The 22,382-nt window shown below is 38.3% G+C and overlaps 3 protein-coding genes across 4 annotated transcripts; 1 reads left to right on the top strand and 2 right to left on the bottom strand.

The window, feature by feature from the left end:
- Positions 1-3,051: 3,051 nt before the first annotated feature.
- On the bottom strand, positions 3,052-8,250 carry LOC130173390 (BTB/POZ domain-containing protein 1-like). Of its 2 annotated transcripts, none has more exons than XM_056382645.1 (8): positions 7,654-8,250; positions 6,950-7,106; positions 5,991-6,096; positions 5,705-5,902; positions 5,356-5,485; positions 5,180-5,267; positions 3,983-4,129; positions 3,052-3,866 (listed from the first exon to the last, which is right to left on the bottom strand). In XM_056382645.1, exons 1-8 carry the CDS (start codon positions 8,076-8,078, stop codon positions 3,708-3,710), a joined length of 1,410 nt encoding a protein of 469 aa, XP_056238620.1. In that variant the 5' UTR covers positions 8,079-8,250; the 3' UTR covers positions 3,052-3,707. The 2 variants fall into 2 exon arrangements, with proteins under 2 accessions (XP_056238620.1, XP_056238612.1); XM_056382637.1 differs by having other exon boundaries at positions 5,356-5,548.
- A 2,578-nt stretch (positions 8,251-10,828) lies between these two features.
- Positions 10,829-17,316, top strand: LOC130168268 (AP-1 complex subunit sigma-2-like). Its single transcript, XM_056375004.1, has 5 exons — positions 10,829-11,242; positions 11,714-11,892; positions 14,157-14,265; positions 14,414-14,551; positions 15,406-17,316. The coding sequence occupies exons 2-5, from the start codon at positions 11,714-11,716 to the stop codon at positions 15,451-15,453; spliced, it is 474 nt and encodes a 157-aa protein (XP_056230979.1). The 5' UTR covers positions 10,829-11,242; the 3' UTR covers positions 15,454-17,316.
- An 8-nt stretch (positions 17,317-17,324) lies between these two features.
- zrsr2 (zinc finger (CCCH type), RNA-binding motif and serine/arginine rich 2) lies at positions 17,325-22,382 on the bottom strand. The gene is made up of 11 exons (XM_056374992.1): positions 22,106-22,382; positions 21,664-21,743; positions 21,470-21,560; positions 21,224-21,332; positions 20,474-20,560; positions 19,973-20,011; positions 19,642-19,772; positions 19,287-19,500; positions 18,783-18,838; positions 18,573-18,682; positions 17,325-18,439 (listed from the first exon to the last, which is right to left on the bottom strand). The coding sequence occupies exons 1-11, from the start codon at positions 22,147-22,149 to the stop codon at positions 17,499-17,501; spliced, it is 1,902 nt and encodes a 633-aa protein (XP_056230967.1). The 5' UTR covers positions 22,150-22,382; the 3' UTR covers positions 17,325-17,498.

Below are 22,382 nucleotides of genomic sequence, written 5' to 3' on the forward strand. Positions count from 1 at the left end.
ATGTTTTGGGAAAATGGACAATTATCAGTGTGTCACAGTGTATATGTATGTGCCTATGAATGCTTGCTCCTATGCATCTGTGTATGCATGTACTGTATGTGTATGCATGTATATAAATGTATATATTTTTATATATAGTAAATATACTGGGGTGGTTAATATATATGTTGTTCTATACCTAAATACTGTAACTTTGGACTATGTAGGTTGTTCCTAAATGTTCTAATGTTTGTATTGCCAGAAAGGTACTGTAGGTGTAATAAGCTCCGGCTTCAACCTACACCTTTTCAATCATTGCTATAGTCAATTTACTCATTATTTTGTGGGCTGTTTAAGCACCTGAGTGCATTACTGTTTTCAGATTATCACATTATCATATATATTATTTGACTGTGGTTTTTCCAACATACAACATACAGCATAATAAAACATAAAACCGTCACACCACTTGAGACAAAACAAATATACAAATAGTGGAGCACGCTTCATAAAAGTTACAAACGGTTGACAAACTTTCCTTTCAAAGCAACTTTGAAAGTGATGTTCAATAACCAGCTAGACCAGAGAATTTGCCTTTATTATGAAATAGAGTTGTGCTACAGAAGCAAATAGTAAGAATATAGGCCTTTCTCTGTTTTTGGTTATGGTAATGTGAGTGTGTTTCAGTACCACACGAACACTGCAGTTCTGTACAGTCATATGTCATATGTGTCAAAAACAGCAGAGGCATAAATCCTCTCCCCTGCTGTTAGTGTTCAAGTAGATGGCTCCAACCGAGAAAGCCCGTTCTGCTGCTATCTACCCCCACACACACATACAGTACACACACACACACACACACACACACACACACACACACACACACACACGCGCGCGCACACACACGCACACACACACACACACACACACACACACACAACAGACAGAAATACAACCAGAAAATCACAAATCACTGCTGTGGATTTGTAAGCTAATAGCTTTAGGAAACCCTCCACACGCTTGAGTTATTCCCCATAAGCTTCATATTTGCCTCCTCATCAGGGAGACTTTCCTCCATCATCCTTTAAATACACAGAGCTTTCATTGAGCTTGTTTTATTGTCCCTTAAGACCTTGACACATTTTGTTTTACACAACACAGGTGAGACCAGAGGACTGTGTGTGCTGTAGTCTATTTGTCCTGGTCTTTGAGCATTTTGAGTCTGGTGGGTGGTTTAAACTGTCTCCAACTGATTTTCTTGGTTCTTTCTGTTATAAAGGCTGTCTAAGTGGGCAGTCAGCAGGAGAAGCTCTCAGGTCCCGGTGACTCACCTGACAGCCTCTGTGGATCACTCTCCTTGTCAAAGCCCACTCACAGCCGTCTAAAGTGGCCTCGTTTCCACTGCCTGTCTCATATGAATGTGCAGATTATGCAATTTAAGAGCCCTTCATCACTGTGCTGTAGACGCTGAATGCAGTAGACAGCACTGCTTTATGTTTCTTTTTCACTGGCAGAATAAGAACAGAGCACATCCAACAAAAGATAATCTGGCATTATTGAGATTTGCATCTGGATTTAGGAGCTGAAATGACAATGCCGATTCGTTTTTTATACCAGTAGTTACAGTCTGATTTGAGGGACACAATACTGCTGCATTTTTGGCATCTTAAACTCTTCATCTTCAACTGCAACCTTCTGATAATAGGATTAAGAAAAGTGATATATAAATTAATCAAATTAAATATCTGTTCAAGAATTGCCTTAATTCTTGTTCACAAATTTTAGACATTGCAACAGTGGCATTAGCACATATGATCAAAAGCTAATTGTCTATCATCAAACTTTTTGGCTTGTGACTCCTTAAAATAAAGCTATTTCCGGTGGAGGAATTTAAACTAACTACTCAAGTATTTAGGCATATGTACTTAAGTATTAAAATTGTATGCTTATACTCCTTTCAGAGGCAAATATTGTACTTTTTCCTCCACTACATTTTTCAACAGCTATAATTACTTATAATTATTTAATTATGATTAAAATTTTCATCCAAAAACATTGAATGAGTTTATACATTACACATTAAACTACCCAACGGTACATGAACTAGGAGGAATAGCTCCACCTGAACCAGACGTGACATTAAAATGCTGCTTATGTCATAGTGTAAGAGATAATAATATGATCATATATATAATATACACTAGAATATTGAATGGGGCCATTGTGGTTTTTCTGATAATACAGTTAAATTTGAGTTGTTGTATTTACAGTGGGCAGAACTGTACTGCACTGATCGTTTACTTGAGTATTACCACTTTCCAGTACTTTATACTTCTAATTCACTTTAAGGGGGAAATATTGTACTTTTTACTCAATTTTCTTCTACAGCTATAGTTGCTAGTTAATTTATTTTTTAAAATACAACACATACTGCACGATGAGCCATCAAATAAAACAACTTGTTAAAGATTTAACCGGTTTTCCCACCTGTTTGTCCTGACCGTTTGGAGCACGGGTGGGAAACACTGGACTAAACTACCAGACTGTATCTACAGTAGCTAAAACTAGCTCCACCTTGACCAGCCACAGCAGAAGCACACTTCTTACAAACATCATCCATATATTAACACTGAATTTTGAATGCAGAACTTTTACTTGTGATAGAGTACTTTTACGTCTGTAAAATGTCTGAATACTTCTTCCAACACTGTGCATTTATCTATGACTCAAGCAGTTCAACCAAAATTAATTGCTCCCTCTCATTGTTTTTAATTATCAAAGGCCTGAAGAGAAAAAAATGAAATGTTTATGTAGTAGAATTTTTTTTCTCCCTTGATTATCTCATAGTCTCTCAGGTTTAAGTTGGGAACAACTGGTCTCTCCTTCCCACTGCAGTTAATCAGTTCAGTGAGTTGAGAGTTCGGTTGTAAAGACTATCTGGCGTCACCTAGTGACAGAAAGAGGAATTATATAATTTACAATTTCTCCAAGGCCAACTTCATGCGGAGTTTATCACAGGAATCGGTCTTCTTTGGTCTTACCACATTTTATTGCCAAAAAGCTAAAAATTGATTTTTTTTTTCATTGATTTTTTTTGTTTTATTTTTTGTGTACATATTAAGTGCTAAGCAAACATGAAGTCAGAAAATACAGCATGTACCACTGGCAAAGTTACACAACACACATGGATCCTTAACCCAGTGCAAAAACAAAGTACTTGAAACACCTGCTCAATAAATGATAACAGTGCACAGTATAAAATATGCAAATATTATACTTTCGATAAATGCATCGGCAAAAACTGACAAACATAACAAAATGAAATGGCATCAAACAACGAATGGTAGCTGTCTCTGTAGTTTCACTCATGCAGGATAAACTCCTGCACTGGCAGCTTACTAATAACAACACACAGACAGAACATCAGAATTCAGATAATTTAAAACTGATGATACAGTTTATGCTCAAAAAGTGTTTTCTCACACCAGAGCTGTTATTTTCCCACAACTCTGACTGTCTACACATTCCTGATCATGTCTGTACACCCCTATTGTATAGACAGATATGCACATACAGCGCACGCACACGCACACACACACACACACACACATACACACTCTCTTGATTCCAAGGGATCATGAGGCACTACGTATATCTCTTGCAATCCAGTCTTCCCAGCAGTCTGAGGTCTTGCTGGTTCAGTGTACCTGCATGACACTGTGTTAAGTCTAGGTGTAGTAGATGATCTCTGGGATCTGTCCATCCTCCACAGATGTACCATTGTTATTTCCAGGTGAGCTGAAAAACAAAAACGTCGTCTTGGTCCCCGTTGCTGATTCCTGGGTCACTTTCTTCAACCCCTTTGTGCCATAATGCGAGTCTGAGCCCTGAGTTGTGAAATTTAAAAAAAAGAGGTGCTAGGTTATTCCTTCTCATGGGTAAAACAGATCATTTTCATTCATCTGATTTAGGACATTTTTTTGAAACACAGTAACAGACTGACCTTTAAGGTGGCGCATGCAGTGTAGCTGACATTGGGCAGGATTTCCACAGGCTCTTTGAACATCACTCTGAATGTGTTTGCTGTGCCGTCACAGCTGAAGCCTGTGTCGTTCTGGCCCAGTGTAATGCGTTTGTCACTCTCTATGATCTACAGAATAAGAACAACTTTAAATTGTTTAAACACATTCTCTAGTTCATTCATTTCAGTGTTTTCTTGAACATTTATTTTGAAATGTATGACAGTTAAAATAGCAATTAACCAGTGACAGGGAGTGATGACATGCAGTAAAGGTCCCGGGCCAGTGTCTGACCAAGCACAAACTACCGTCATGCACCTTGTATAAGTTAAATTCTAAGTTTTGTTTTATGTAACTGTCAGTTTTTGACAACTGACAGTAACATGGATGACATTACCTGCATAGTGAAAAATAAGCAAGTTAACAATTTTGAACAGTTTCAGGAGCAGCCTTTAGCTCTTCCCCAGCAACCACATTAAAGTTTGGTATTATATTTTCAGGCTAAAAAACAATAAATGTCAGGGTTTGATGTCTGGAACTCTCACTTAACACTGAGTCACTGAACAGGTTTAGTGAATAAATCATGATGTACATGAAACATGTGACTAAAAGTCCACTGAAGAGACAGAAATAGCAGCAGATGAAAACATCAGATCTGTATGTGGCGATGAGGAGACTGTAGCATTGCTCAAATTATCACAAGAAACAAACATAAATGCCACATTTCCTTAGTGTTTTTTACATTGTTTTCACCATTTAAGGTTTTACTGGCACTTTTTCTTTTTTTCTTTTTTTTTATAAATTGCATCATCTTGTCCCACCCTCTTCTACTCCAATGGTTTAAGGGCACCCAACTGGAGAATTAGTGCAACGAGCTGTTCGTGTTGATGAGCCAGCTCTTAATATTTGCATAACAGTTGTGGTTTAAAACACGAAGTAATTCGCATTTTCTTCTGCTGATTTTCTCACAATTCAATGTGCTATATATATATATATATATATATATATTTATATACTTTATATATTTATATACTTTATATATTTATATATATTTATTTTTTTAATTAACGATACCCAGACCCACCAAAAATTGTAAATCACTCTCTCCATCACAAACACACTGATGATATTAGCAGTGTAAGAGTTTTTGCTTCCATCATCATTATGTCACATTACGTTACCTGTATGTTGACCTGATAGTCAGTGGGTCCATGTATTGAACCATACAAGCCAAAACCCACTATGGATATTCTTTTGTTGACATTGAATCTTCAGAGGGAGAAAGAAAGAGAGAGAAAAAATTAGAAAAAATATGTAAGACAGATTAATAACCGCCCACCGATGTCCATCATCTCACCTGATTCTGTCGCTGGTACCACTGTACCCCCATCGACTCTCAACCTGCTGGAATCTATTAATGCTGCACTCCTCCCCCCTGAGACAGCAGCGGGGCCTGTCAATGTAGTCGACCCGTGGTTTGGGGTTTACTGTAAAGTGTAAAAACAGATTTACCACCTCCCGATCGAACAATATTCCAGACTGGGCAGGCCCTGTTGCACAAGAAAAAATATCAAACTGGTTTCTGTGGGTTGAGCTGTATGGACAGGAACATGATGAATATGTTAAATAATGACTGAGTTGGTCAGTGTGGTGTTGAAAAACCAATGCAGCATGAGAAACAAGTTATATTTCTGTGATATGCTTACCTGCAGCAAACTCCTCAACAGTCATGAGTGGAAAGCGGATGAGCGGGAGGGCTTTCCCCAGAACCTTCTGCTTGTTCTCTGAGGTCAGGGGAAGCTGTTGTCTGTAACACTCGGCCTCTGCCCAGCGTACCACCGCCCCAAACAGACGGTTCTCCCTGATGCTGAGCGTGTCTCTTTCTAGCACTGCACATAAGGTGTCTACGCATACAAATACACAGAATATTCATCATTTCACATCCAGTCAATCTGCAGAAAAGGAAATATGAGATGGGTAAAAATCACATACCGAGGTCAATATCTGTGAAGCCCTCTGCGTTTATTGCGTCTGCAGTGCTTTTATCTATGGTGTCTAAGCAGAGACTGGCAAGTTGAGGCTCATCAAATAACCTCGCCTATAATGAAAGCACAAAAAAAGCCCCATAAATATCTGTTAGTGAATTCCGGTCATTTACTTCATGTGTACCAAAGGAGAACTGCTGCATTTAAAAAAGGTATGAGAAAAGTAAAGGCCTTCTTTATTTACTAAATTTGTGTCGGATTAAACCAAGATGTTTGGTGAATTAAAATGTTAATTTTAATGAAAACACTGTAAGCTGATTTTTCCACATCTTGTATTCTGACATCAACTAATTTGGGGTTTTGGCAAAAATATCCTTCAAACGCCATAAAATGTTAATGAAATTAAAATGAGTAGACAAGCAATGACACTGGTAATTAAAAGTACATTGCTGGGAATGTGTCTTTTGATTTAGGTGGTTTATATATGACTATTCTTTGTGTTGCCATGCCGGGTAAGAAAAAAGGGGTGATTTTTGATCAGAAAGCAACTGAACGTGCACCCTGAAGGCAGGAGGCACCACTACAAAATCCTGAATCCAAACAAACAACAGCATAAACCAAAAATAGAATTGCTAATGTCATAAAAACTCAACAATTGACGGCTGTAAAAATGCTCTCATGTGGACACAAGGAAAGAAAATGGCTTCATTCTGCATTATAAGGGCTACTGTCAGCCAATTTGCAACAGATGGAAAGAACAATACAACATTTTTATCAAATTATTATATATTGCCCAGAAAATACCTTTAAAAATCAGATAAACCTTTATTGAACCCTTCTATTCCTGCCCTGATTTAAAATTTCTCTTAGGTGCCTTATGTCTTACAGGATGAGTTCATATATATGAATATATTGAATATATACAGTAGTGTCAAGTGCAAACTATACAGTAAATGTGACAATAACCTGAGTAAGCAGCATGAATGCATTGTCGGCTCTGAGGTGCTTGGTGAGGAACTCCACACAGTGACCTTCCAGAGCAGGGACAGCATACTTCTTAGCCGTATACAGAGTCGTCATCACAGTCTCTGGACCAATGTGGATCTCGTCAGAATACAGGAACCTGTAAAGAAAAAAAGATGGGTGTTCATGTTGTTATCTGCAGTTCAGAAAAGTTTAGTCATGGCATTTTAAGTCCAAGTGTCTAAGTTTTTCATATAGGAGTTTTCACCCAGTCCCCTATGTCAGTACTCAGTAACTTCTCCTTTGCCAACTGTTAAATATGCAAACAACTGCATATTATGATTTAACACCTGATGATTATACCAATTGTTGCAAATTTATTATTAGATATCTAACTTAATATCTAAACTTAATGTTAGATAGAATAATTTAAATGTTGAGGGCAAGCCTCTTCGCATACACCAGGGGTTGTGCTTTGCATACAAAACATTTACAGTATGTCAGTAATGATCTGAGGGTTATACTATTAAAAATTACCCAGAGTTACAGTAATGATGTTCCTATTAAGTTATTCCCAGGGTGCGGTGCAATAACTATATTACATTCTCTTTCAAATGTGATTGAGGCTAGAGGTTGCTGCAGGTTTATATAAACTACTGGCTCGGTGGACTTGAACTTGTCCAGTGCACGGTGATAACCTGTCCTACCTGAGCAGGGCGAGAAAGGCAGCCGGCTCCACATCAGGCAGCTCTATTTCAGCCGAAGTGGTGGCCATTCCTCCGTTGAACATAGCATCAAAAACGGCACTGCCAGCGGCCAGGACGAATTTATGGGCTGGTATCCTCTGGGCCTGCCTGCCTTTCCCCACTATGAACCTGACGTCGCTGAGCAGTTCGTTGTTGAAGAGGAAGGCGAAGCGCTCCTTCAGGGAGCTCTTCGTCGCCTGCCAGTTGTACATTGGTTCCCGGTGAAGGCCGAGGACAGGCGGGGAGGCTGACGGTGCAGGACCGGAGGCTGGCACGCTGGAGATCGCTGCTGCGGCTCCAGACTGAGCCGAATTGGATGCTGCCTCCTGACCGTCATGGTTTGACGCCAAGCCGCCGCCGATGCTGCCGCCGCTCCCGGTCGCCATAACACTCTTCTATTTTTCTTAATTCTGCTTCCACAATGTACCGCTAATGACACACGAACATACACCGACCGTACCGTGTGTGTTGTTGTTTATTTACGTGGTATCCATCGCCGCAGACGCCATCGCTCCTGGGTAGCAGCTACCTGCTAGCCTGCGTCTCTCCAGAAATGACGCAGACGTACACTTCCTGGAAAACACTTTTTTCTCCCATTAATCTTTATTGCTAAATTCAAAGGCGACAACAGAACAACTAAATACATAAAACGGAAATAAAAGATAAACAGTCTAGGTAAATATTAGATTTTTCCACGAATATTAAATTATTTGACTATCTTATTTAATATACAGCTATGGTTGCTATAAGAATTAAATTTATGTGGAAAAAAATAGTTAATATTGACTTCTCAAACAAAGACTTTTTACATTGAAAACACATGCACAGCTTATAAAATATTATGTTTTTTTATAAACTACCTACTAAATACGAATTCAGCTGAAATAATTGGTCGATTAATCATTGACGTAAAATTAATTGGAAATTATTTTGATAATTGTTTACGTCATTTTCAAAGCAAATGTCAAACATTTCATGGTTCCAGCTTCACAGATTATAAACATAAAATATTTATATTAAACTTGTATATACCATTTGTTTAGTGTTGCATATTGCCAATATTGCCAATATTGCCTTGTAAAATGCACATTATAAGATTGTTATTTTATTTTATTTTTTTTAAATAAAAAAATTTTTATTTTATGTGAACTGACTGACAATCAGTGAGTAAATGTGTGATCTGTGTACATGTGTCCGCCTGGTTTTTCGGGGCCAACAACCCACAACCAGGGTTGGAGCACAAAACACGTGCCGGGCGGCCATTACTGTTCTGGCGGTGGGCCTAAACAGCATTTTTTAATTTCCTGCTATTTTCCCCACGCCAGCCCTTCCCTTAGATGCAAGATAGAATTACATAACATGCTGTTTTATTAAGACACATTTACACAACACAAGTCCTCACATTCTCATGGACACAGAGTAAACCAGCATGAAGTCTTCAAGCAGCAGCAAAAATCCATAAACTGCGGGGGTAGGTGAAGGTAAACCGCAAGTATAACTCCAACAGCAGCTGTGCATGAAGTTCAAGTTATTAATAAATAAATTAAATCACAACGTTCGTAAACATACAGTTAATTAATTTGAAAGCAATTTTGACTAAATGAAAGGCTTTAATGTCACATATGTTACTCCTGTGCCCAAGGACAGTTAAGTCTCAATTATCTGTCCTAAAGATAGAAATCAGAGAGAATCCATAGATTAACACAAGGGGCACTGACTTTGTGAAGAATCAACAGATGTGTATTCCAGTAAAATATTGATTAAATGTCAACACTGACAAATAAAAATGTGGAATTGGATTAGGCTACTCTTTTTCATTGAGTCCTGGCAACTGAAGTTATATAGCTGGAATTACTTTGAGCAACTAAATTCCCCCATTTACCCCATAGTCTACAGTAGCTGTGCAGATTAACCCCTAACAGGTCTCATCCAGATTCTGAATTGGATATAAAGCTTAATATTTGAAACACTCATTTTAGTGTAAGAAATTACACAAATAAACCCCTATTGGGGACTGTTAAGATAATGATGTAAACTTGAAAATGAAAATGTAATTCCATGATAACAATGTAATTTCTCACGTGTTCTAGGATTACACTTTACTTGATTACTTGATGAATATGAGCAAATCAGCAGAAGCAGTCAGCAGCACATTTCCAGGGATGGATGAGTGAAGCTGATAGAGTGAAAGAAGAAGAAAAGAGGAGAGAATGTGAACTGAGTGATCCAGAGTGGATAAAATAAAATACTGTCAGTTAATATTACAGTACATGTGCGTATTGTTTATCCTATGATGCTATTCTTTAAAGTAATTTAATATCATTAGAGTAAATGTTCTTCTTTTGGCCTAATATTAAGTTCAGAGTCACGAAGACATTTACTTGGCCTTGTTGTGGATCCATGATTACTCAGTTAGAGCAGCACATATTATTATGGTCTAGTTTTAAATGTAGATTTCTCATCTAAACATTAAATCTTTGAACTTTACTCCAGCATAGGGTAACAAAAATAGGTATCAAGATTAGTGATGCTGTTTATGTTAAAATTCATTCCCCACCTATGTCATGTAAATTCAAAATAGTAACATCAGACAATTTTTGCCTCTTTTCATGTGTGAGTAGTGAAATTTAACAGTTAATAAGTTGTTAATACTTAATAACTCACTTACAAGCCAAAGTTTTGGGTTTCCAGGTTGTGGAAAACACTTCACATGATACTTTACTGACACTTGAATTGGGAGACCCTTCCAAGCCACCCAGTCTTGCAGTTATAAATGTTAGTGAATCATTAAACAAAGGGTAATAATTTCTCAATTTATAATAAATCATCAGCAAAAGTTAATCAGTCACCTATAAATCTTAATAAACCACCGAGAAAGGATTCTACAATAATCCATCAAGTCTGTAGATGTAGATATGACACTTTTTCAATAAACTTCATTACTATTAATGCTCTATCAGTTTTGGGGTCTAACAAAGCCAAGTTGCAACTCATTTATTTACAAAAATGACTTTTTTTTTTTTAATAAATAATTAAATGAGTGGCAACATGATGACTTTATGAATTACTTATAAGGCCAGTCTAACATTTGATCGTGTGGTCATTGTAAACTTGCCATCGTAGGAACAGTGGTTACATAACCTTAGATTAGAAAATTAGAAATTTAGCGTCATAGGTGCTATTTTTTAGGCACTTAAACAAATAGTACTCAGTACTACAACCTGGATTGCCGAATAAAGGGAAGCGAAAACGACCAAACTTTCAGCCACAAGAAACCATAGCTGCATGCTGGGAATAACGTAACGGATAACGGAATCTTTAAGCCAATCAGATCCAACTGCTGTGGCTTGTCCAGCCAATCACGGCACGCCTCTCTTAATCGTTGCCTCACCAGCAAACATCAACCGCTAGCTACTTTAGCATCAGGAGGAGAAGCTAACCCACGGAAACACAGACGCATCTGTTCACCCTCTTTTGCTTATGTGTGTTCGTTTGATTTTTACCGAAGTTACCAGTCGTCTGAGTGACTGAATCGAAAGCCCGGTGTAAGGTAAAGAGTCGTGTTTACTTCTCGTATCTGCTGTAGCTAGCTAAGCGTCGCAGGAGGGGGCGCAAATTACACATAACGTGTTGTTGATGTTAAAATGTGGTCATTTAGCAAGGTTAGCTAACATAAGCTAATGAAATGAAACTTTGTGCAATAGCCTACTGTATGTAAAATTTACCAAATGTAAAATACATTTGATCACATGGCTAAGTCGTATTACCCTCGAAAATAATGCATGTGTCCATGTGTTGGGCGTCTCTTAATTGTTATTCCATTACATGTACGGAATGAACTTTCTTTTCATGGAAAAATAATGTTCATCATAAATGTCACATGATTGCTGATTACTCACCTCCGATACATTTTTTGCATCATCCTCACATTCGTTTGAAGTATTCATCTTTTTAAACTTTCAAAGTTAGTGTTTATCACATCTCAATTATCAATAACTTTGAACTGAACTTCCTCCTTTAGATGCAGTTCATGCTGTTGTTCAGCCGGCAGGGTAAGCTGCGGTTACAGAAATGGTATGTGCCTCTGTCAGACAAGGAGAGGAAGAAGATCTCCAGAGACCTGGTCCAGACCATATTGGCCAGGAAACCCAAGATGTGCAGCTTCTTGGAGTGGAGGGACCTTAAGATTGTGTACAAGAGGTATGTGAACAAGAGAAGTTGAAATATTGGGCTGTGATATCCTTGCAGTCCCTCAGTTTGTCTTTCCCAGGTGGCGACTACAGTATTCTTTAGTGTTTATGCACCAACACACATACTTGGATGCACATAGACTCAATTGGCAGTTTATTAGGTACAACTAGTTAAATCTAATGCAGCCTCATTCAACAGTCCTGCAGAAAATCATACCTTCATGGAGCTTATGATCAGTTTGTGAAGGTTACGATCAGTTTTTGTTGAAACTGTGCTAAAGAAGTTTAGATTTAACTGAGGATGTTGACTGTGGTGCTCTTAAACTCCACTATTATTTTACCCCATTAGAATCGTATAAAACAGTATAATGCAATACAGTTCAGCAGCACCACAAATTGCAGCTTATTGCAGCCAAAATGATCGTAAAGTTGAAACAACAACCCCATGACACAAAAAACAAAACTTTAACATCATCTTTCATGAACATGTGATTTATTTCATGACTATTGTATTAGACTGGATTAGTTTTTAGCTAGGTGTTTGAAGTAAACTGACAAGGGATAGTATATATAGTAAACACATGTGCAAATCTCTGGTTGATTTCAGTGTTGTTACTCCACTCCTGTCAGTTGCTATGAGACTTACTTATTAACAGCAGCAGGCTTCACTTTGATCTTTTATATTAATAAATCCTGCAAAAAATGCCAACCAGATTTTTATCATGAGATACTGCAGCTAAAGTTCTCTACAGTAGTTTCGGGTACTAAATATAAAGTGTACATGCTTTCACAAATAATGCCATGAATGCTTTTTATTTATCAGTTAACTTCACACAAAGTGCAGTAAACCAAAAAACCTGAATCAAATCGATATTTGCTGTGACCAGCCTTTGCTTTTAAAACGGTATCACTTCTCCTTGGTACACTTGCACACAGTTTTTCAAGGTACTTGGCAGGTACATTGTTCCAAGCATCTTGACATTTTTTGTCCTGTGATCCTAGACTGACTCCATGATGTGGAGATCAGGGCTTTGCAGGGGCCAAATCATCTGTTACACAACGTGTTCTTCTTGTTGCTGATGTTTGGGCTGTTTGTGATTCTGCAGAATGAATTTAGGATCAGTCAGACACGTGTTACATAATGGATAAGAATCTAAACATATGAATTGCCTGAAAGGCTTGCACAGTACTACACCTTTAACATGTATTAAAGTCAATTCCTGACTATGGAAACAGTAGTTTGATATTAGAGTAATCCAGGTCCATGTTTTCTTTTCATCTGCACCTCACATTGTGCAACTTACAATAGAGTTTGTTCAGTTGTCATGGAGATGGTTTAGTTGTCATAACATGATCTAAGTATAGAATTTGATGAAGACTGAGATGTGGTTGAAACCTGGAAAAAGATAGCAAGTAGACCATGAGTTTAGACTACTTTGTTAAACCTATAAACATTTGACAGACATTTCAATTTGTGGTAAATAATTCTTATGGCAGACATTTCAGAGGAGGATCTTAGTAACAGGACATGCTAATGTTCGGCTTGTTACATCACTTCTGTATCTGTGGTGGTTTGTTGGTCTTGTTTATGAGAACCAATTATTCACTGATTATTTTGTCAAGCGCTTCTGGCATTTATATCTCACCTTCTGGTGTGTTATGAAATCCAGAAACACCCACTCTCTAATAACAACTGCTGAGTAATGGAGGACAAAGATACAAATATCTAAAGAATGACTGATTTGTCATATTTGGACATATGACTACAGAGTCATGAAAATACAAAAGTTCCATCTTAATGTCTTCACTATAATAAACAAAAACAAACAGCTGAACAGCCAGGACACAGTGACACGGTGCTGGAAGAGGTGTTTTCTGGTCTCATGATGATATACACTGAGTCACTTGTTTATTTTGCACACATGTACAATCTAATGCAATACAATTTAATATCCCTGGAATAAATCCTATCTGTGTGAAGGTTGCAATGTTCCAGTTTTGTATAGAGATGGATTTTTTTTAAACTTATGGTTTTATTGGTTTATTAATGCCAAGGTGCAAAATGATGTTGAATTTTTAGTGTGTCATTAAAAGGTTTTTCTTGTTACCTGGTGACAAACAAAAGAAGCACCAAATACTTGCAGTTTCTTTAAAGACCAGCTGAACTCTCTGTACAGTCTTGTATTAGACATTTGCAGACCTGAATTTGAACAGTGATGACAAAATACACTCATATGTCACTAATATCAATCTGTTGCGTTCTTTATGTTGCAGATATGCAAGTCTGTATTTCTGCTGTGCAGTAGAGGATCAGGATAATGAGCTGATCACTCTGGAGATCATCCACAGATATGTGGAGCTACTGGACAAATATTTTGGCAGTGTGAGTTTCTGAAACATCAGACATGTAACATTCTTATCGTGTGTGTGTGTTTGTGTGCGCGCGCGTGTGTGCGAGGACAATTTACTGCATGAATCCAAGGGTTTCAGTCAGGACAGTATTTCCTCTGATCTGATCTTTATGGACACAGGTGTGTGAGCTGGATATTATCTTCAACTTTGAAAAGGCCTACTTTATTCTGGATGAGTTCCTGCTGGGCGGAGAGGCACAGGAGACGTCCAAGAAGAACGTGCTGAAGGCCATCGAGCAGGCTGACCTGCTGCAGGAGGTAAGCACACTTCTTCAACAAATAGTTGAACCCAGCTGACAGACCAGCTAGTGTCAGGTGAACAGCACTTGGAGTAGAGTGGCAACTAATGATTATTTTCATTGTCAGTTAACTTGCGATGATTTTATTGGTCTGTAAAATGGCATAAAATTTGTAAAAATGTCCATCAAAAGTTTCCAGTGCCAAAGATGATGCCTTTAAATAACTTGTTTTGCTCAACCAACAGTCCAAATCCCAAAGATATTCACTTTACTGTCATTTAAGACAGAGAAAAACAGCAAATTTTGACATTTGAGAAGCTTAACTCTGTACATTTATGGCATATTTGTTTGACAAATTAATTTAAGTAATTATTGCAGCTCTAACTAGGTGTAAATGTGGGATTAATTCCACTTATTGACAATAATGTGAACCCAGATAGAAGATTAGATGAACTAAGAACTAAGATGTTGATGTTTTGCTCTTTTCACCTCACAACCATCTGCACCTGTTTATTTTAAGCCTGCAGCTCTTGATTAATACCCCCTCTCCCCTGCGCCAGTGCATTAAAGGAAGCGCTTCCCTGCATATTTGCATTGCTGTCTAGCTGTAGCCATTTGCAGTCGACAGAATCACTGCTCAGTGATTTATTTTTAGCAAAGCATGCAGCACTATTGTTACAACGGCATGGCCGACTATACAGGTTTGTAACAGCTTCGGCTCACTGGAGAAGGCTCCTGTTCCTGCCAGACATTTAGTAACTTGTAATTATGACTTGTGCTATTAATTATACTTTGGAGCAGTACAGAATGTATGACTGCTGAACAAACTGACAGTACGGATAACAGGGAACACTTTCTTTTCTTCATCTGCAGGAGGCCGAGGCACCACGGAGCGTTTTAGAAGAAATTGGGCTGACATAAACCATCACGCCGCTGCCTCGCAGTTCTTTCTTCCAGATGTAGATCTGGCAATCTCCGTGTCTCTATCCTGTCTTCTCCTGTTCACTGTGTCAGTGTTGTATGTATATTATCACCATCTATGTACTGTACTATCCTGTAATGTCTTTTCAGTGTGGTGCCAACTGTGGTTTTAATGTGTCTCCTAATGTACAAGCTCCCTCACTGTATCCTGCAGCACTATTAACATACTTCACTCCCCCAACTTCTTAAAAGAGAACAAACAGAGAACAATGTAGCGACGACATGAAAACTCCAGCATCATATTAAGATCATCCATCATCACTGAATGCAGAGTTGTATGTGCTTGTTTGGCTTCAAGGACTTTTTAAGGTGCTGTTGCAGCTGCAGTTGGTGCTTCTCGTGTGTAATCATTTGAGTCACAGAGCTAAGCATCTTCTTTCATGAAAGAATGAATACTAGGCGCACTTTGAAAAACCCAGAAGGTCGTTTAGCAAAACCTACAGTTGCTCTGGTTTTTCCACTTCCAATTCTCAAAAGACCAGGTGGAGAAGACATATATCCTTTTTGCTCTTTTTGCTAAACAGTAAAATATTACCACATTATTTTGTCTGTAAATATAGAATACTGTAAAAACAATCAATATATAACAGTATAACTAATAACAAATATTCAAAGTTTGGTTCACGTACAAATTGAGCATGGAGCAAGAAGTTAAAGATCTTTAATGTGCAGTGGACAGAGTCTGAGAACTAGCAGGGCGTGTTGCTAAATGGTCTTCTGGGTTTTTTAAAAGATGATCAAGAATTTTTTTTTTTCTTTTTGAGGATTTGATGCTTAACTCTATGACTCAAATGTAATGGTAATACATTACTGGGCACCAAATGGGGCTACTGCTATTGTAGGAATCACTGACACTCTTACAATCACTTCTACATGGGTACAATCAACCCACCAATTAAGTGAAATTAAACAATTACCCATAATTAATATCAGTGTAAACATTCAGTAGGTTTGTACAAGTTTGTTTGGCGTTTCCTCTCCAGAAAATTAACCTTTTACATATTTCCTTCTCAAGACTAAATGTTTATTTTTACTTAACAGCTGTTTCAGTGTAATTTGTGTCATGTTTGTTAAAGCTGTTTTTCTGTTGTCTTCATTTTTCTGACAACTGACTTATTTTTCTGCTTGAGGTGTTTGTTTATCATTCAAGTTTGTCATGGCCTCTGAAGATAAATCTTAGGTCAGTCTCTCCCTTAGTCTTAGGCAAGGATAGGATAGTGACCCAAATAAAAGAAATACTACTTCATGTATTATTATACTTTGGCTTACACTTAAAGATTAACCTACGACCAAAGAACACTGTGTTTTACCTTCTCAATGGTGTCTATTGAAGGCTAACATGGCAGAAAAGGGATTTGGGATGGAAGGATGTTTGAGGAAAAAAATGTATGTGGGGATTATTTGGCCACAATATATCAGTATTATGTAATTATTCCAATCCATGTAAAGACAGGTGTATCCTGAGTTTCTTTATGGAGTAGGAACATGAACTGCACATATCAGGGTACATCATTAACATTCATCACGTCAGCTTGTTCACTTGTCAGTAAGATGCAAGTAAACAAGTGAACAAGCTGCGAACAGATGCTCATTCCAAATTGTATGGCAGTCTAATTTTTTTTATCTGCACTCTTCAAACCACAAGGTGTTTTTGTTGAACATCAATCAGCAAATATTAAAGTTCATCTTTGATTTGTGCAAAAGAAATCACTTACTTTTGTATTAAACACTGCCAACACATTTGCCAACATTTTTTTTCTTATATTTGAAAGTTATTAACAATAAATGTATTCAAAAAGAAAAGCCATGTGTTGATCTTTTGTTTTATAATGCTTTTACTCAGTGCCACAGGTCCAGTTCAAAACACCATTTTTACAAAGCAAAATATTCACATCTGGACATACTGGTGATAGGTGCTGCAGGAGGAGTTCACAGGAGAAAAAACAGACCAAAATGATCAAAATAAAGAAGCCACTAAGATGTAATCATGTCACTGTTTCCAGCAGACTCATTGATATTTCATTGTTAGACTGTTCACTTTTACTTTCAGGACTAAACTTGTTCTCTATGTCAGCACTCTCATGTACGTTACTGATTTTGGGAACCAACTCTGTTTCATTTCTCTCTTCGCTGGGACTGGTTGCAGAATGGTTCTCTGTCTCTGACTCTTTCTCCTTTTCTGACTCTCCTGATGAAGTCGTCCCTTCGGGCAAATGGCTTTTCTTCTTATGCTTCTTCTTGCTCTTTTTCTTGCTCTTTTTGGAGTGTTTGTGGCGGCGGTGTGTGTTGGTATCGTCATTTGGTGTTTTCTTACGTCGGTCTGGTTTCTTTGGGCTCTTTTCTCTACTGTCTCTGTCTCTTTTCCTCTCTGTGCTTGTGCTTCTTGACCTTTCTCTCGCTTCTCTGTGGGTGTCTTCATCTTTGTCTCTATTGTCTCTCTCTTCACTTATATTCCTATACCTGTGCTCCCTGTCTTCATCTCTACTCCTGTTTCTAAGCCTATCTTGTTCTCTGTCTCTACTTCTACTCCTCGACCTGTCTCTACTTCTACTCCTCGACCTGTCTCTACTTGTGCTCAGATACCTATCTTTCCTCCTGTCGCTGTGTCTGGACCTGGACGACCATTTGTCCCCTTTATCCTGGTGGGAGACCCTCCTCTCTCGACTCCTGCTCCTCCGCCTGTTGTCCTCTCTTCTGCTGAGGGATCTCTCCGACCTTAGTGGGCTTCTGCTGCAGTGACGCTGCCTCCACGATCTGTCTCTGTAACGCTCTGAATACCACCCGTCTCTGCGACTCCCCCTGACGCTGCGGTCTGGTGACATGTGCAGGTCCCTGTCAGCCTCCCAGAATTCATTGCCAGGGTTTCGAAATACATGCAGGAAGTTACAGTGCTTCCCTTTGGGGCATTTCTGTCTGTCAAACAATCCTGAGAGAGGAAAAACCGACACAAGCAAGACAGTAAATGCACAAAACTGAATCCTGTATCTGCAGTAATGTCACCAAATGAAACTGCTCTTGGAAAAATTCCTTTGTCATATCAGTATGATTAAGTTACTCACCACATATGGCATTTTTCCACCGTGTAACAGGACATATCTCACAATGAAGCTGCCGGCTTGCATACCACCTCCCATTGAACTTGATGAAGGCCTCCTTACACTGCTCCTCTCTGGACAGGCAACATATAGTCAGAGTTTTATCCAAGAATTCAAACAATGTACAGATTATTTATTAGGGAAAAGTCATAGAGGGACAGTGTGACAACTTACTTGTCAAACTGGATGTAAACATTTCCTCTCAGGTGTGGTTCATAATTGCAGCTGACCTAAAAAAAAGAGACTAGATGTTTATTTTTTGTGGTAATAATTTGACCATTCATAAAGTGAGTGTTACTCTTTCCGAGGCTGTTTTTTTACATTCCTGACATCAGTAAGAGATCTAGTGACACACCATGAAGACTATATCATAGTTATTACAGTTCTGATTTCGTTTTCCAACTTAATGATGATTTTTCACAATCATTTGATTTCATTTATTCCTACTTTATACTGAAATGCAAATGAGTAAATAAGTGAATGGTGAAATATTTTAAGACATATATGACATTGAGTACATTTATGCACATTATGTTATTTATCTGGTGAATTTGGGTGTTCCAATCTCGTATTATGTCCACGGATACTACATTTCTCATTTACATAGAAGATGACATAAAGAAATTGGATAGCTTCAGAAAACTGACTGTAATCAGACTGTACTGATCTCAACCTTACCTTGAACTGAACGACTTTGCCGACACTCTTGAACTCTGGCAAGGCATCATGGTAGAACTCGAGGAAAGACTCCTGTAGGTCATCCTCGCTGTGCTCCAAACAGGCATCTATGTCGTAATCATCCCGCCGTGACTCCTCCAAGCCAAACGTCGTAAACATACCACGGATCATCAGGGTCGGGCTTGTTGTGGGATAAATGTGCTTCCGAGAACATCTAGACAGACAGAGGAGAGGAGAATATACAATGATATGGGGAAAATGTATCTGTACATCCATTCAAACACCATCAGACAGCAGGTTTATGAATTTAATGGCGCAAGTCACGTCAAAAAAGAAGATAGAAAACAGAGAGTACCTGTCTCCAAATCGACACGCTCCAGTCTTGAGGAAAAACGGACAGTTGGCTACGTCGCACTCTGTCCCAAAGTTCTCTGATTTTTCTGTCACTGGAGCCTCAGGATTCATCCACGGTCCTCCATTATCAAGCTAGAAGTGAGAGCGTGAACAAAAAAGCATATATACACTGTATAGTTTGACTTTAAACTAGAATTAAATGTTGTGCAAATTAAAGTTTTAGTGTAGCTCTTAGCTTTTAGTCTTTTACATTTTACCCATGGGTCATATCAATTTCTGAGGAAGTTAAAAGATGTAGTTATATATGTTATCCCATTCAAGTGTGTTTCTACCTGTTTTTCAGCTTCATCCAACATTTTCTGAACAGCCTCCTACAAATGGTGTAAAGACACAGCTGGTGAATATGTGTAGAGGTCAACATACTGCAGCATATCTGTTTTTGTGGGTTAAGACCACATTCACATGGACTCATAGGCACAAAACATAACCGGCATTTAAGAGGGACCATTTTAGAGATTTCTGAACTCTTATAAAGCAATTTCACAGTTGTCACACAAAGTAAAAGATACATCCTTGTTGTGATAGCTGAAGGTGCTGTGAGGATTAGTTAAGGAGTAGGATGGTTGCTTGTGCCTCTCAGTCAAGGAAAAAAAATTAAAGAACCACACACAAAGCAGAAAACACAATTCACAAAAGAAACACTCAGCTGCTTAGATATGTTTAACCGTATGACTGTCTTAATCTTCACTGTTGGGTGGACAGTATAAACACTTATGATTAAGTAGAAGAGGATATATTTCTTTTTGTTTCTATCCTCCTGGGGCCCGTTTCACCTCTCTGTCTCGTTTCTCCTGCTGCTTCTGCTCTTTTTCTTCTTGTTCTTTCCTCTGCTGGGCCTCCCATTCCTCCTTGATCATCCGCTGTGAACACAAAAAGAGAAAGTGCCAGTGACAATTAAAATCTCCTTTAGAGAATTTAGGCTCAGGTGCGCTCATCAATTAATCACCACAGCAACGAACCCCAATTGATTAAAGTAATCCCCTGTGTCAGTCTCCAATTATTCATAGAAGCTGGGAGTAAACTGTAAATTTCATCACAGAGTTTGTTCTTTTAGTTGATGCTAATGCAGTTATTTTGTTGGAATTTGACTTTTCTTTTTTTAATTTTTATTGGCTTAATGATGAAGATTACTGTCTTATATTTGGACCATGTATACCCACACCTTGTGGTAGACCATTATAACTGAAGGACTGTAATAAATCTGTGACTTGGTACCTGATGCCTAAATGGAGTTATTCTACATTTTATTGTCAACATTTTCCATTAAAAGACCAAAAACAACATGTTATCTTCCTACCCTGACTGTGGTACTCAGATCCAATTCCTTAAGGTCTTGGCAAGGATGGAAATCTTATAATTTGTGTGTTGCTGCAACTGGAAAACATACTAACGAATATCTCTGGAAAGACTGTTTCTGTCTTCAATTTAGCTTTTAAATGCTAAGTATCTGTGTCCTAACCAGACATGACATCCGTGTCTTGATTTGTACACGCTCCCTGTAATGGATACAAACAGGAAATTACCTCCTCCTCTTCTTTTCTTTTCCGTGCAGCTTCCTCCCTCTCAGACCTCAGCCTGAATTCCTCCTGAGCAAGCCTCTCTCTTTCCAACCACTCCTCATGTTGGCGCAATCTGAGAAAACACATCAAACACAAATCAAATACAATGAAGATTAATAAAAATCAATGCAACTGAGGTGTCTTTGCAATTTATCACTGAATGTGCAGCTGCAGGACAGCAGAGTGACATCAGTATTGACCTAGTCCTACCTTTCCTCCTTAGCAATATCGTTGTCCTCATCATCTTCATCATCTATTACTTCTTCTTCTCCATGTGTATCGCCTGCTCCATTTATTAAACCTATAAAAGAGCAAATGTTGTAATTAACCTGGCAACAACGGTAGAAATGACAGTTCATCACATTTGACAACAACACCAAAGGGACAGCTGTGTATCTCCGTACCACATTCTCTGGTTTGGGCGAGAGCTTGGCGTTTCCGTTTTCTTCTCTCTTTCCTCTGAGCAGCTCTGCGTTTCTTTTGACTAAAAAAAAAGAAAAAAAAAGAAAAATGTTTTGACCAAGACATACTACAAAACCCTGAGATATTCAATGTACTATCACAGAAGACTAAGAAAGCTTTCTAGTACGAATGTAAAGATTACTCGATACATTTTCTGTCGATCGACTAATCGAGCTTTAAGTGTAAGATACGTACAAACACTAATACAGTTTTAAAAAAATATTACTTGCTAGCACGTTGAGTTTAAAGTAAAAACGTAGTGTTAGTAACTTCAGTAACGCTGTAGCACTGTTACAGCATTGGAAATACTTATATACTGTTTCATGTTACAGTAGTTTAACTCTCTTAAACGTTATTTGTTGAGATGTAAAGAGAGACACAGACCTTGGCACAGGAGCAGAGATCATTGGAGGAGTGGATGCTGCCATCACAGCTAACGGTAGCTAGCTAGTTAGCACGAAAACGTATTTTAGCCCGTTATTTCTTTTCATCGGCGTTTAGTAAAAAAAAACATTAGACTGAATGTTCACCGACTGGATGGGTGGTTTCCGATGTGGATTTGGTTTGTCAAAGTAATGATAAAACCAATTTATTTCTGTTTGTTGAAAGCTTTAGTTAGCCGGATTCGCAGTTGTTTGGGTCGCTAGTGGGAGAGGAAGAG

Source organism: Seriola aureovittata, chromosome 1, assembly GCF_021018895.1.
Source record: "Seriola aureovittata isolate HTS-2021-v1 ecotype China chromosome 1, ASM2101889v1, whole genome shotgun sequence".
Taxonomy (NCBI): Eukaryota; Metazoa; Chordata; class Actinopteri; order Carangiformes; family Carangidae; genus Seriola; species Seriola aureovittata.